At 38.5% G+C, this 16,213-nt stretch overlaps 1 protein-coding gene across 6 annotated transcripts in view; it reads left to right on the plus strand.

Moving 5' to 3' along the window:
• The window catches only part of ARHGAP21 (Rho GTPase activating protein 21), a 126,528-nt gene that overhangs the window by 44,529 nt on the left and 65,786 nt on the right, over positions 1-16,213 (plus strand). For all 6 annotated transcript variants that reach the window (XM_063324643.1, XM_063324644.1, XM_063324642.1 and 3 more), the window contains 2 exons: positions 8,260-8,442; positions 15,531-15,555. In XM_063324643.1, coding sequence (XP_063180713.1) covers positions 8,260-8,442; positions 15,531-15,555 — 208 coding nt within the window. The remainder of the gene's footprint in view (positions 1-8,259; positions 8,443-15,530; positions 15,556-16,213) is intronic.

Consider the following 16,213-nt stretch of genomic DNA (forward strand, 5'->3'; position numbering starts at 1 on the left):
AATGTGAGAGCATTTTAAGGTGAGGGAGGAAAGTAAAAGTTGCTGTAGATAGCCTTCAGCTTTGCTTTTCAGGTCTTGCGGAGTAGTGCTGAGGCTGAGGTGAGCACCAGTTGCTGTGTGTTGCAGAGTGGCCTTTCGTGAACAGTAGAGCACATTAAGGAAAGTTTAAGCTGTGTAATAAGCAGCATGTGTGGAAGTTTTTATTACTTATTTTCTGTGCACTTCGACGTTTTCAAGAACTGAAATCCTTTATCTTGAAAATACCGTTTTTCCTTTGAATGATTGTGTTTACCACAACAGTAGTTATAAAACCACACAGAAACACATGTCCCTCTGTCCTCCTCCTCCCATCCCCAGGCCAGCTCTGTAGCCTGTGTGGTGCATGGCAGCAATGGATGTCTCCTTTCCTGTGCCTCCTAGCCATCTGCCGTGCTGGCACAGGCGCTTTGTTTTTGAAAGATTGCAGATTTCCCACTTACTTCATATATTTGAGTAGTCCTATATCGCTTTCTTGAGCCTTTCTCCTCACCTGGCCTTGGTTTGAGGACATCGTTTAGGTATTTTATTCAACTGGATTATTCAGTTCTGAGATGCGTTTCAAAGTCTGTGTTTATGTGCTCACTGATCTCTGCTGCAGGCAGACACTGCCTTCATTATTGAATTAAAAGAATATTCCAGGTTTGTATTCCATCAGGGTGGGATTCGCACTCCTAAAAGAAAGTGGCAGGTTTGCTGCTAGGACCACCTCCTAGGAAACACCTGAATTAACTTCAGTTAGTCCCCCTCAAAGGACCTGTTGCTGCAGCCGCCTAGGCTTAGTGCCATAACAGTGCAGCAAACTGATAAAAAGTGGGCTTCTGTGAGGAAGACACCCACGGTTGCTCCATTGTCCTGCCCTTTCTCCATCGGCTCGTCAGGGCTATGGGCAAGTCCTGTTAGAGGGCTGAATGATGCACAGCTGTTCACAGAGGCTGCCTCACTGCAGCTGGTGGCTGTTCAGGGACCGCCTGCACAGCCAAGGGGAGCAACAAATGTGAGAAATGGCATTGCCCATCCTTGCCCTTAGTCTGTGGCAATCACTAATAATTTATTTCTGTTTTCCTGTTTGACACTGACAGCATGTAGTAACTTCCCATCTGGAGTGGTAAAGGATTTGGATCTTGTTCTGGAGAGCTAGTTGAGTTCTTCAGTTTGCCTTTATTATCCTTTCCAGTTACTGCATCCCCCTCAGCTGCACCTCAGGAGAAATGTTAGTGTTGGGGAGTGTCAGCAAATATCCTGCGCTTCGTGTATGCCTACCACCCGCCCCATAGGAGATGAATGGAATCCCCTGATGACTCTCAAGAGCCGACATGTTCCCTGAGTTTCAGATATGAAGTCTTCCTCTGGAGACTGGCTTTTCTATTTTCTTTTCTTTTCTTTTCTTTTCTTTTTTTTTTGCCTTTTTTCTTTTTTCCTGCCTTCATGAAGAGCTGCTGCATGGAAGAAGAGCTGTGCCTCCCAATTCCAAAAGCAGACTGTCTTCTGTTGTTAGCAGTGGTCCTAGAGAGAGGGCCTTGACTGGACCAGTTTTGTCTGCCTTTGTGAATGCCATCTACTGATGGTTGTACGTGTAAGGACTCCTCTGTTTATCTCCACATCTCAGCTTTCTCTTGTGGTGAGAGTGGTTCTGCATCTGTTTGATTTTTTTTTTTTTTTTTTTTAAGCTTTGAGGGCTTGTTTACATCTTCATTTCCAGTTTCAGGTGCTTCATGGCAAGGCAGCCTGCACTTGATACCTACTGAAAACAGGCTTAGCAGTTACTCGCACTGAGCAGCTGAGTCCTTCCTGAAGCTTTCTTAAATATGTAGCACCGAAGTGGACAGGATGGAGACAGGTATCTTCTGTTTCCCACTCTGAGAGTCTTGCTACCAGTCAGTAGGTCCAGCAGGGTCTGTTCAGTGGTGTCCGTTTCCCTGTGGCCAATTCTGCAAAAGAATATAGGAATAGATATTTTGAGGTAGCAAAAACTTTCCTTGCATGTGCTTCAGTATGTTTCTGTGTCTCAAACTGCCTTCTCAAACAGTCCTTCTGTTCAAGACGTGCTCTTACAGAGTCACTCCTGTAGGTAAAGGCTCATTTATCCTGAACTACTTTCACTCCAGTCTGCCATGTTACAGTCCCGTCTAGTTCTAGGGAAGTGCTGTTAATAAAAAGTACCTGTCAGCACACAGTAAATGTCAGCAGTTATATAAATGTATTGTATATACTGGTGTTTGGTGTATACTGTGAACCTGTATTGCATGTAAATTGTATACTGAGTCAAACTCATTATCGGATAAAGGGAAGCTTTTATTTTTAACATTATAGTTATTTATTTCTACTTCATAAAGTTCAGTTTAACATATAGGCAGGAGGTGACTATAGTTACCCATGCCCAAGTAATGTTGGTATTTCTAAAAGGTAGACAAGAAAAAGATTATTTTTTTTCTGATTAAAGTAGAAGTCACAAGAATGCTTAATGGCAGGGTTTGAACATAATGAGAATTTAGTTTGAGAGGACTATGCCTACACAAGAGAGTCAGAGAAAAAGCCATATTTAAGGCAGAGGCTTTGTGTACACTTAAGGCTGTCTAATGTCTTGTTGGGGGTGGTGGGGTGGACAGAGAGAAGTCCCGTGGAGTTGCTGAGGTTGAAAGTGATGTAACTCATTTGTTTGTTTTGAAGACAAAGGTATGTCCTGGATATCTGGAGGGTGGATTTGCTTAAGGTGTTACCTTTGTATCAGTGATTATTTTTCTTCATCTGGAAATGACTTCTGCTTAAGATGCTGTTTGCACATTCCAGTTTGATTTAAGGACATTAGAAATGTCTTATCTCACCATGGCTGGAAACCATTTCAGTATGTGATAGTAGTATTTATCTCTATAAATGTGACCTATCTCCCTTGAAATCTTTGATATATGAGCTTGAGGAGAACTGAAAGACTCCTTTTGCACCTTGTGTGAGTAATCCTGCTTCTGAGGTGCTACTGACATAAAACATTGGCTGGCTTTCTCTGTGTGCTGGAAGTACCTCCCTATACCGCAGGTGAAGGTAGAGATAATACATCTCAAAGAAAGGTTGTATAACCTTTTCTTTGGTTGTCTCAACTCTCTTTCTCGGTTGCTTCTTAGAGGAGGTGTTACATGTTCTAAGAACATGGAAGAGCTGTGTGTGTTGGAGGATTTATGTTTGTTTTCTATCATATTGGAGGATCAGGGTCTGTGTGTTCTCCAATGGATTGAACTTTTACTCTGAGTTCACTGTTGTGCAGGAGTCCAGGTCTGTGACCAGAGGAGAAAATGATAAGGGTTGAAGGGATATGCTGTCCTCTAGGCATAACATGTTTCTTTGCTTCATCATTTCTGATCAGATAGCTGTACCAAAAAAGCAGAAGGGGTTTTTTTGAGGGTTATACTTATTATTGCTTCATTTCATTTTTTGTCGGCTTCTAGCAAAGTGATTTGAAGCGCTCTGTATGGTTGAGACTGAAAGGGTCAGTGGCTTATTATAACTTTATTTGAAAATCATTTGTGGAAGAACCTGGTTATTAAAGGAAGAAAGACTGACTTGCAGCGAAACCTGCCCTTGTTCTGTGGGTAACGTTTTCTTGCCCATATAGACATGGGTTTTTTTCTCCTATTCTGTAGCCTTAGCCAGAAGACCTTTTTCTTTTCTGTTACCTTTTTAAAGTTACTTACACTGTGTCACATAAAATAAGATGAAACTGTTCTAGAAAAGCCTTTTTTCTCTGAAATTGCAGATTTAACAGGGCAGTTAGCTAAGTGATAACTACTTGGGTACAAAACCTAGGGAAAATAAACGACCTGATGCCAGAAATATCACTGTTTTCAAGCGAGCCCAGCAATTAGTATAGTATTTGGAATATCCTTTTGGTGTCTCAGGATGATTTTACGGATTAATAACAGTTTTCACGATCCTTTTTCATCTGTCTTACGTCAGTAGTGACTAAAAAAAATAAATGATGTGATGGCTGTTGAAGTAGTGTCAGTCTATATTCTTATCAGTATATATCTGTCTAGCTATTTCGGGTATCACATGTCTTGGTAGACTTGCTAAAATTTTAACATTGTTAATGCAGCTGAAGCAGGCCCTGTTCAGCACAGGCTGTCTCCATACTCTTATTGAGTTATTGATAGGTAAGTCCCCTGGTTGTTCTGGTGTGTTTTGTTTGCTTGTTTGTTTATTTATAAAACACAGATTTAGGCTCCAGAAAATGTAGTTTGAGTAACACGCTTACAATGAGACTTTTTTTCATTTGTGAAGCGCTCTATGTGGTTAAAAAAAGGCAAAACAAAGTTTAAAAAACAGCATAGAGCAAATCTGGATGCCAGTCCTAAGCATCTTAGAAATAATTTTGAACTTGTGTACTGAACACAAAGATGAAATACAGATGAAAACTGATCACTCACACCAACTTTAAAATGCCCTGAATGGTTTTTCAAGGATCAGTAGTGCAATATATCAATTATTTCTTGTTCACTATTATTCATCGATAAAGACAGTATTCAGAAGTCAGAGTATACCTATTTATCTGTTCAGATAGTCAAGAAGACAATTCTTTTTTGATATCTTGTATTGCTATTACCTATGACTGTCACTTAAGGATTGCTCCATATAGATCTGTCTTTAAATTGTTCAGAAGATTAAAAATCAAGCGGGCTTTAGAGAGTGTGCAGGTTTGGTTGTGTTTGCCTTTTAAAAATTTTTTTTGGACTGATGTAATGGGAAATTATAGGTTTGAAATTTACTTTTAGTTAGAAATACTATCCTTTACAAACATCAATGCGATTTACTGATTTTACATAATTCTTACTGTGTCTTAAGCTCCTGGTGATTCATGTAGTTCTTTAAGGTACCATCTGATTTTTCATGGATGCTTTCATTGCTCAGAAAAAAGGGTTAAATACAGTATTAGAAACAAAGCATGCATTTTACAATGCACGTAAGCATCTGTTGTATGTCCTTGTAATTGCATTTAACAGGAAATGATGCTTTGAGATACTTTGTGCAGAAACCTTGTATGAAGAAATCCTGAGGGAAATGATGCTTGAATAATTTTTAGTAGCCTGGGATTCTTCAGTCCTTGAACTCGATAGAATGCATTCTGACTTCAATTTTGAGCATTTAATCTATAGAGAAACAAGCATACAGATCTTCGGTAAGGAATATGGCTAAATAATTTCTGGTTTGTTAGATTTTGTATGAAATGAAAAGAAAATAAAGCATTCATTTTTCATTCTCTCAAAATGCAAAGACAAATAACCTCAAGGATATGAGATATTTTTGTATTCGTAACTTGATTACTATCATTTTTGGCTCGCAAGGAAAACCATGTAGGAACTCTGCCTTCAGTAACATATTCTTGCCTATGCTAAACATCATCTGGTTCTTGCTTGCTGTCTTGCATCCTTGTTTTGTTTGTGTTTTTGAAAACTTTTCTTGTTCCTTTTTAAAGCCTTCTCTGGCAAGGGGTATTCTGGTGGATGTGTTGTGGTTGGACATGTCACGGGGTTACTCAGCAGATGTTGACTCTCTTTTTCTTTACAATTCAGATTCTTTCTTGTGCATAGTAGTGGCTGAAAGTTGATGTTACTGAACATCTCACATTTATTATTAATATTGGCTTTTTCTGTTGCCCTGTTGGCAGACCTCATGGAGGTCCAAGGATGGCATGGAGACAATCTTTCACTTCGCGCTGCTCTTTCAAGAAGTGATGGTTTGAGTAGGGAATACCGTTGTTTATGAATAGCTGTTAGTACGGCAACTTCTATGAATGCTAAAAGTTCACATGAAATTACAAGGAAAATAGAGGTTCTCTTCTCTGTAATCAAATGCCGCATCTCCCGTTTCTCAGACCTAGTGAAGTTCTCTGTATGACTGTATTTTGAACTCAGGTTATAGTACTTCTATATGTAAACCTCAGTGATCAGTTGTTATACATACTGAAACTACTTTTGGGGCTGATTAGGGAGATTTTTGTCAGGAAAAAAAAAAAAGATAGAAGCACGTTGTTGACTTCTGTTTTTCAGTGCTACATGTAAGCTTGCTGTTTACATATCTATAACAGTAGGTGTTTGCTTATTAAAGTTTTGACTTTGTGTGATACCTGTGGTTGTTTACAACTGTTCAGAACTTCTGCATCAAGCATTGCCTATAAAAATTCCAGAGAAGAAACAAAAGATTGCAAGGGAATGTTAAATAGATGGATTGCTGCCCGTCACTTAATGGAGGAAATCACTGTCATTTTTTGAGAAGCCAGTGATATTTTTTTTATTAGGAGCTGTTTCTTTTGCCAGTTTACTAGGATCAAAATGTTCTTACTGGCTCCGGTTTCTGCTCATGTCATGAGATTGAAAGACTGAGAAGGGACGTTTCTTTGTGCAGAACTGAAAAAAATGCTGTCATGTTTGGAAGCTCAACACACCTCAGTAACAAACCCCATCCTCAGGCTAAAGGATGATGTGATTTTTACCTTAATCTTTGCATTGCTTGAACTTTAAACTAAAGCCACTCATCTTGGCAGTTCCATAGTTCTCACTCATTTTTCATTCGTTAGTCATCTAATTGCACAGTCATTTCGGTTTCACACTAACACTTTAAAACGTGAATGAAGATGATAGATGAGGACAGATGAGGCTGAGATCGAGTCCTTGTTATTTAATTATTGTTCTTTCCAAAATCTGCTGATAATCCTTGCAGGCCGTTCAGAGGAGGAGTCCTGTTGGGCTGCTCTGGATTCTCTGCCTTTTCTGATTCCAGAAGTGGCTCCATTTTCTTGGCTTGGCTGTAGCACTGAGACCCTTCTGTATTTGTGTGTTTTCCCTTGCTGAAGAACAGGGTTGTTGGAGGTAGGGAGGCTGGTCTTTAAGCAATGGCTAGTATTTCCTTGTCCTCCCAGTTGGATGTACCAAGATGTGGGGTTCCCAAACCGTAGCATCTGTGTAGAAATGCATCGTGTTTTACATACCTTAATGGCAGAATGTTGGTCTGTTCTAGTGGGTTAACTGTCTCACCAAGCAGCTGCAACATTTTCCTTAAGTGTTGCTGTCATTGTGGTTCGAGTGGAAATGCTTTGTCTCTCTGAAGATGTTGATTGGAGTTGTCTGGGCCCACCTTGCTGATAAGCACTGCAGTTCGAGATCCCAGCTGTAAGGCTGAATCAAAAGGGATTATTTTGGAGCAGCCCAGGAAGAAAAACAAGCAGTAAATTCTGACACGTATCAGCCAGTTGCTGAGCCACAGCAGCAGAGCTACAGAAAGACAAGACGACTATTATTTCTGTTTGAATACCCTTTGAATAGGCTATAGGCTCTGGTATCTAAATTTGTTTCACGCATCGTTGAACTAGAATATTTAAAGGAGGGTCATAGGGTTTTGCATGCTTTCTTTGTATGTCTTCTGCCTTTGATTTGAAATGTTGTGTGTGGTGTGGCACTCACTTTGAAAATTGAAATGGAAGATTTCATATAAGGCTGAGAAGATAAATCTTTTTACAATGTTTTTGAGTCACAGGCATATAATATTACCCTTAAGAAAAAAAAACGCAAGATGTCTTATTTCTGCATGAGAGGAGGTATTGCAGTAGGACTGTAAAAGGAAACTAGACCTTTTTACTTGTGTATTCAGAATTTGCATACTGAAATGTTCAGAGAAAGTAGCTAAGGGTGGAAAAAACAAAAGTGAAGGCAAAGACATGACTAGAGGAGAAGTCTCTTGCTGAAGAAGGCTAATGTTGCTAACACTGCATATGTCCAACTGTGTTTTACTTGTTTTAAGTGAGGAGATACTAGTTGAGAAAAGCATGCATGTGTTATAAGTGAGGAAAAGAGGACTTGGTTTTGTGCATATGTGTGTGAGCTACGTGGACCCGTAAATGGGGTCCCAGAAGACCCACCTTTGTATCTGAAGTAGAAAGCAAATAAAGCATGCAAGCTGTACACCTTTCTTGCGGTGTACAGTCTTTCACTCTTGCACACTGACTTTCTTAATATCTAACTTCATTTAAGATTTAAGAGTAATTCTGTATGTGATATGACCAGAGCTGTAATGCTGTAAGGGATGCTACTTTACAATACACATTTCTTTTGAAAATATTAGTGATCATTAAGTTATTTTGGTTATGGGGGAGAATTTTTATTTTGAAGTGCACAGTAATGTTTGTTTGTTTTTAAATTCTCCACACTACTACTACTGTGTATGTCTTCTTTATTTCAGGCATCAAAAAATAAAGATGGAAAAGAGCAGAGTGAAGCTGTATCACCATCGGAGGAAGAAGAAACTTTTTCTTGGCCTGGTCCCAAAACTGTCGTGCTAAGGAGGACATCTCAGGGTTTTGGCTTCACCTTAAGACACTTCATAGTTTACCCTCCAGAATCTGCAGTTCAGTTTTCTTTTAAAGTAAGTGACATTAATGATGAAGCGTTTACCTATAGCTTTATTACACTTTCTAGGGTCAAAAATCCAACTTGCGTGAAAGTAAATGTATGTATAGGTGTCTTACACAGAGGAAAGATCCCTTGTGTGTAAGGTGGTTGGACTCACTTATTGCATCATTTTATAACCATGCACTGATCTGTTCCAAGAAAATGGAATTGACTGGGTATGATCTCAACTGAGTTAAAAATACTTGTTACCATGGGTAAGACCGGTGGCTATTTCAGAATATGGAAATATTTCTCTGTACAGAATTTTTATACCCAAAGCCAGTGTGATTAGTCTGTACACCTTTTAAAGTGTAGACTTCAAGGGTGGGAGGCTTGGGTTTTTTCTTTTTTGTTATTGGTTTTGTCCTGTCTTTCCCCCCGCCCTGCCTTTTACCCCCTCCGCCCCCCATTAAAGTTTGTCATACCATCATACAAAAAGAACAGCCTGGAAAAAAGTTACTTTACTATAGTTTCTAACTGAGTATCTTAAAATTAATGTATGTTAGAAAGACGGGTTGTATTTCTATAATATGTTCTTTGTGCTGAAAAATAACAACAATCCGCTGTTCCCTCTTAGTCAAGAGACAAATATATACAAAATACATAAAGGCCTACATTAAAGGACAACTTTCTTAAATAAACTGTAAAATATTGTAAGATAAAAGAAGTAGTTCTAAATGTTAAGGAGCTAATTGGTCTGCATTACTCAAAGGGTGTATGTATTCTCCTATGTGACTGAACCATTTGAAAGTTGCTGTAGTACCTGGTGTTGAAGAAAAAATCCATATAATAGTGATAGAAATTTGACTATTGAGAGGGTTTTTCCTGGTGAGTTCAGATGAAGTTTACTACTTTTAAAGTCGTCAAGTATGCAAGTTCTCATAATCATAGAATGGTTTGGGTTGGAAGGGACCTTAAAGCTCATCTAGTTCCAACCCCCCGCCATGGGCAGGGACACCTCCCACTAGACCAGGCTGCTCAAAGCCCCATCCAGCCTGGCCTTGAACACTTCCAGGGATGGGGCATCCACAGCTTCCTGGGCAACCTGTGCCAGTGCCTCACCACCCTCTCAGTAAAGAATTTCTTCCTAAAATCTAACATGCCACCTCTCATTTTCGCTTTTGCTTTTCCAGTTAAGCAGAAGAATAGATTCTTATCAAGATGGGGAACGGGTATCGAAGCTTCATGCTCTTTCCAGATAGCCAATCGACTCCTGTGTCTCTGCAGGAAACTTTCATTAAGGTTGTCTTTTTTTACCTGTCCTAGGTGGCAATAAGTTTTCTTCTGAAGTAGCAAAAGCTTTGCAGGAGAGAGGTGGCACATTTTTCCAGTTAACTTCAGCTGTTCATCCTGCACTTGAGTGGCCAAATTTTTTCCCTTTGACAAGGAGTCACTGAAGCTAACTGGAAGTGAGACTATTACCAGTATCAGGTGATCCCCACATCTCTGTCTTTCAACACAGCTTATAGAGTCAGCCAAGAGTAGTATCTGGTTGAATTCCAATGGGAAGCAAAGGAGGGTGGAGAAGCCTTAGTGAGCAGAACAAATTACGTGCCCTTGCTAGCATCTCCCAACAACAACCCCTGTTCACACTGAGGGTGAAAATACAAACACCATGAGCAGGATGAATCTCCTTAACTGAGAATTGACTGGGTAAGTTTCTTCATGGAATGTATCACTAGATCTCTCTGAGGAGGATGATATCTTTTTCTCATGCAGAACAAGACAGGCACAAGGAAGGGCAAGTAATATAAAAAAGTAAAAAGAAATGTCAGCCCTTTCCCTCTCATTCACATCCGATGGTTTCTGAGAGAGACCCAAGCAGTACGTAGTGAGCCTGATACCTATAAATCTCAAGACATGTCTGGAAGTTTTTATCTCCCTCTTTTTCTGCAAGAGATCTCTTAGCGCCTTTTTTTTTTTTCCTCTGTTTCTTCTCTGTTAATGTCAGAATATGGTTAATTCATTCCCATTTCTGTCTGATTTTTGAGAAAGGGAGTGATGAGAATGTTGGATAGTTGTAATACCTTTATTCAGGGATTCAGTTATATCTAAAAGTGATAAAGTTCATTTGACAGAGCCCTAGTCAGTACTTCTGTAAACTAACCTGAACTGTTACATTCTTTTTTTTCTTCCTTTTAATGTCTACGAAGTGATAGAAAAAAAGAACAGGTCTTCAAAATTATTACTCCTGGGTCTTCACAGACTTTCACGGAAGTCTGTGTTGGGATGTTCACAGACTTTCACGGAAGTCTGTGTACCTAAGTTACGGTACTAAAACGTGAAATTCACCTATTATCAGCCTAATCTGAATATGAGGCAAATCTGATTTCTCTGACGTTTTTACTCAAGCAAAGATCGTATTGTTTATCAGCTAATAACAGTCCCTGTTACTGATTCTAAGCTCAAGTATCATTCCTCTCTCTTTACTCATTGATCAAAATTGTAAGGGCCTTGGAAGATGGAGATGTTTCATTTTGCACACCTTAGAGGTAGTGTAATAATGGTAACTATGATTTGGTTTTCTGACTGTCTTACGTCTTGTAGTAGCCTTGTCCCTTCTTCACACCTGAGAATACATGCAATTACCTCTGATGTAAGATAGAGGTTACAGCTGGAAGTTAAAGATGCCATTGACATAACAGCCAGAGTTACTCAGTCCTCTACTAGTTTCTCAGAGCCACAGTCCTTTTGTTATCACAAGTATCAACCTGATGCTGTCACTTTCCCTCTAGATCAGCGCAGAGGTCGTCTTTTACTCCAGGGAGGATTTTGTATTCTAGCTCCTTTGATTGCTTTCAAGTTAGGCAAGCAGTCTCTTGCAAGAGAGGCTTGCTTACCTAGAGATTTCAAGATCTCTAAATCTTACTGCAAGTCAACACAAACTGGTAGAGACAGTAAAGAGAGAAAAACATCTTAAAAAGAGCTTTCCTTAAATGAGTCTTTCCACATTCTTTGTGGATTTATTTTTTTTAATAGCCACTCTTGGTTCCAGTTCAGAAATATCTAGTGAGAATTTCTGCGTTAAAAGTTCTGCTCCTGTTGCTTGCAGTTTGTGTGTGTGTTTGAAAAGCTGTTGACAAGTCAGGTGGAATTCTCTGGGGAGAAGACGACAAGGCTCCTTGCATGGGGGAATGGTGGGTATCTCTTAAGATAGAGAACATAATGCTCCTAGACTGCAGGGTGTGGTAAACGTCACACCACAGCTGGATATTCCATGGGAGTGGGAATAAAAGCTTCCTGAAGGCCAGAGAAGGCTGCAACTTGGAAAGCCACTGAGGTGAATTTTCTTGGAAGCAAAGAACTCTACCTCAAAGTATGTATTGAGTGGAGAAGAGTGGATGTTATGTTACAGAAATCTTTAATAATCTGTTCTCCACCTATGTGCGTTTGGGATGTTGGGTTTTTATTTAAATTTTAAGAAGTGTAGTGTTCTAGTTGTTAGTCTAATAAAACCTATGTTCAGTTGAAAAGCCTTTTTTTAGTTGTCCTGGGGAGCTTGGCTACAAGGAAGAGGTCTAGGCAGATCTGCCTCAAAGCTCTGGCTGACTGGGAGTCCCAAAACACACTTGTCTTTTAATGTATTAACAACTTAATAGTAGCTGCCTTGAGTTATCTTCAGTGCTTCAGGTGATTTTTACTTTTATTTATTTATTTATGTAGTGACACCTTACTTTAATGTTTCACAGACTGGAGGCAGACCTTACCCTTGCTATTCAATAAGGAGGGAGCTGTGAGGCTTCTCCTCCCGTTATTCAGAAGTGCAGAGCACGAGTTTAACAGAGTGAGGGTTACTTTTGTGCAGAAACAAAGTCCAGTTTACCATCAGGCACATGAAATTCTTAATATCTGGTCCATCTCGTGAATGTCTCTAAATGTTGCAGAACTTCAACAGGGGTTTCTTTTGTTTCAGTGTTGAGAAAAACCCAACAGTGCTAAACTTTCATTTTATTTTTAGTGATGCTACCGATCTGTTCTGAAAAGAATGAACTGTTCAAAACTTGAGTAAAATAGGTGGAGTCGCGTTGATCAAGAGACTTAGGGTTTAGCTGAGGGTAAACTCTAGTTGCAGGCCATTTGTAGCCTTACACGTACAAAGCTGATGTCTGCTTTTCATAGACTTCCACTGTCGTCAACGTGAAACTACAATTCCTGGTGAGACAGCTAGACCAGTGCTTTAACTGGTGCTGTGGGCCACCTCAGTTAGATGTGTAACACCTGAATAAGCAGGGTGAGTTGCAAGAATAAAACTTGATACCTCAGTGACAAGGTGATAGTGACTCTCTCTGCATAACTCTGTATGAGGGGCATCCACAAAGCTTTTTCTTCATTTACATTTACATCTGACTGGAAAAAAGGCCTTGCTTGCTGTCATTAAAATGATTGAATGTCGTGGGTTATAATTAATTCAGGGAAGTATCTCTGCATATTTTAATACTGAGTACCAGTATGTTATTTTAAAATTATATTATTTATGGTTTTACTATATTATATGTATTTTTATAGCATATTTAATTCGTTTAATTTTAACATTTAATGTGTACGTAATACTGCAGGTCTAGGTCAAATTCAGGATATTGTACTAAATTCTAGTATCTTTTCATGGTTCCTGCACAAACCGGCTATTTAACGACAAATTAACGGACTCTTTCTCATTGTAATTATTTATAAATTAGTTAATTAATAACATTATGATAGAGAGAAGTTATGGAAGAAAGTGTTGATTGGTAGGTCTGTTGGGGAGGAACAGCCCTGTGTGAAGGATGACATGAAAGATGATCTTGGAACCTGAGATTGTGGTTTAACACATTTCATTTTGGCAGAAGTAGTTGGCTGTGGTTGTGTGGGGCCACACACCAAACCGGGAATGGCTGCACATTAGGAATGACCCATTATGTATCCTCCTTGTTTTCCATGCCTCCTTTCCCTTAAAGTGAATAAGGAGCGTATAGAGGATTTCTTAAGCTAGCATTGCAAAAAACCTCTGTTAAATTACACTTTTAACATCAGATATTTATTAAGATTTGTTAGTCAGCAGCATGATTTTTCTGCATGTGAAGTTTGTTCTCCAAGTTCAATCAGTCTGAGAAGCAAGTAATTGATAAAAGAAAACCACCTCTTTAGGTATGGAAGCCGCACGTACTAACATCTTGCAATGCGTAAGAGGTAAATGTGGGAGGGAAAGTTAATTCCAAAACATTTGTGTTATAAAGCATTCTATTTTTAAAGGCCTGAGCTCATTTGCTTGATACCATGACAAACTAATGTTTTGCAGCTGTCTTTTATAACAGAGCTTTGCATACCCGGTGACAAACTGACAAACTCGCTGCAGTACCTCATAAATGATGGCAATTCTATATTAGCTAACTTGTCACTTCCGTATTTTTTTTGTTTTATAGCATCAAACCAGGTAGACAGCCCTACCTGTGACTCGTATTTTCCAGACTAGAAGCTCTAATATTCAAAGTCCTAAAGATGTTTTTTCACTTGACAGATTGGGTGGAAACCAGAGATGTGCAGATGTTAGCCTTGTCTAATTCTTTGCTGATGATAAATTTTAACAGTACTTGTCTTAGTAGTGTGGTATTTTTGCCAAAGTATAGAGCAGATGAGACTGTCCAACTTAAGAGTATAATGTTTTCCGCTTTTGGGTGGTAAGTGGTAATGAAATTGTCGTGGCTTTTTAAAAGTAGAATGAGTAACAGAATTCTGTTAACTCAGTGTTTTGTGGTTTTGGGGTTTCTTTTGTTGGTTACTTTTCTTCCTTAAAGTTATCTTTCTGTAGTATCTTACAAAGCTCCAGCAGAACTCTTGTTTATCTCACAAGAAATATATTGCACCTAAGAGAGACTTGTCGCATCCTTATCATTATATAGTGTTCATATCCAGGTCTCACTCCCTCTCTTTCTTCAAGTCTTCCTCTCTTGAATAGTTTTCTCGGATCAGTGCGCAATTGCTTTGAAAATATTTAATATGAAAAAGAGAGTGATTTGTCTTTAAATGCAAAAGACCTAGAAATTTTGAATGAATCCATTTAAAAATAGAAGGGAATACACAGGTGATAATTATTTCTGTGATAATCTCCCTCCTCCTTTCCTTGAGGACAAAGCTGTTTTAATTAGCTGAGGTGAATTGTTAGAAATACTTCCCAAATAATACATATTAGTCTAAGAAATTGTATTCAGGTTGAACGTTTATTACTCCATAAAGTTACATTTCCGAAAGAAAGCACCTATTTCCCTATTCAAAGAATTGTGCTTTTCAAAGGGTAGAATTTTGTAGAGGAGATTTAGCCATGATCTTTCAAAAGCCTTTCATTCATTTTAAAAAAAATGACAAGAAAGTAACTTAAGTAATCATTTTCTATTTTAAGCAAAGCATGCCATTCTCTCTCCCACACAACATTCCAGTTGTGTGATTTTTTTTTTTTTTATTTTTTTTTAGGACTGTCAGTGGTACCTGGTAGTTACAAGCTGTGTATATATAGTGCAATGAGCAGGAGAATCTTAGAGGTTGTTACTAAATAGTGTTTGAGATAGGGTGTTGGTTTTTTTTTTTTCTCTCTAGGTAGTAGTACTGAAGGCAAAATAAATGATGTTTCTAATTTCAAGAAGCATATTTAGAGCTTACTTAGAAAATATTTTCTATCTCTTGCGTATTATCTAGCTTTGAATCCTTAGGTGATTGAAGTATAACCTCTCCTGCCTGGCTTTCAGGGTGAAAAGATGCTTGCAAAAACACACACAGTACAGTATTAGGCTTCATGGCAGTGTTTCGGGGCGTTTTGGTACATTTATTTTCAGATAATGCTGTTCATGTTTTTTCTGTGGGGATGTTTCATGGAACTGTGCTTAGTTGTTTTTGTTTTTTAAAAACAGGTATTACACTACATTCTTAGAATGAAAGCCTTAATTCTGTAAAGTTGAATATTTGTGAAAAAGTATGAGAGATCAGAATGCACTATATCTTATAAATTCACTTCAAGTCTTCATAGCTTATAGATGCCTATGCCTTTTTTTTCACTTACTGAATTTTTAATATGTACTCTTTCTTTTTCCTTAGGATGAAGAGAATGGGAATAGACAAGGTATGTCTTATTTTTATTCTTTCCCAGATCCAATATGTTGACCATTTCTCTTCAACTTAGTAATACACTTCAATGGCTACCTAAGAGTTTGAAATGTAAAATTTCAAAACTTCAGTATGACCATCGGGCTCATTGAATTTCATGGCATTGGAGGAGCAAAACAAAGAAAGTATCTGTCTTTTGGCTTCACTTATTTAGTGTAGGTGTTTGCGTGGCCACTAAGTTAATTTAAAATATGTCCTGTATTGCTTCTGTCACCTTGCCGTGTATGTCACCTTGCCATATGTATGATAAGAAGAGAAGAAACCGGCTTTGTTACCTTTTTAGTGCCAAAGTTTCACACTCTTAATTTGATCTGCATGTAAGACCCACAGTTACTTGTGCAAAGTACTACTGTAAAGGGTTGAGTCTCCTGGATATATTTATATACATGTATTTAAAAAAAAAAAAAGTGCCATGCAGCGTGTCTAAGAGCAGCCAGTATGAAATTTGAGTTTTCTTGCAAACTTACTCTAGTAAAAGCAACTGTAAGTATATAAACCTAATGTTAGTAGTGATGGTAAAAATTATCCACAAAAGTGGTATACAATGGTTTTAAAAACAGAAGATAAAGAAGGTTATTCCTGTTAGCTTTGGGATACTTTCTTCAGTATTTAAC

The sequence above is a fragment of the Chroicocephalus ridibundus genome, chromosome 2 (assembly GCF_963924245.1).
Source record: "Chroicocephalus ridibundus chromosome 2, bChrRid1.1, whole genome shotgun sequence".
Classification (NCBI taxonomy): Eukaryota; Metazoa; Chordata; class Aves; order Charadriiformes; family Laridae; genus Chroicocephalus; species Chroicocephalus ridibundus.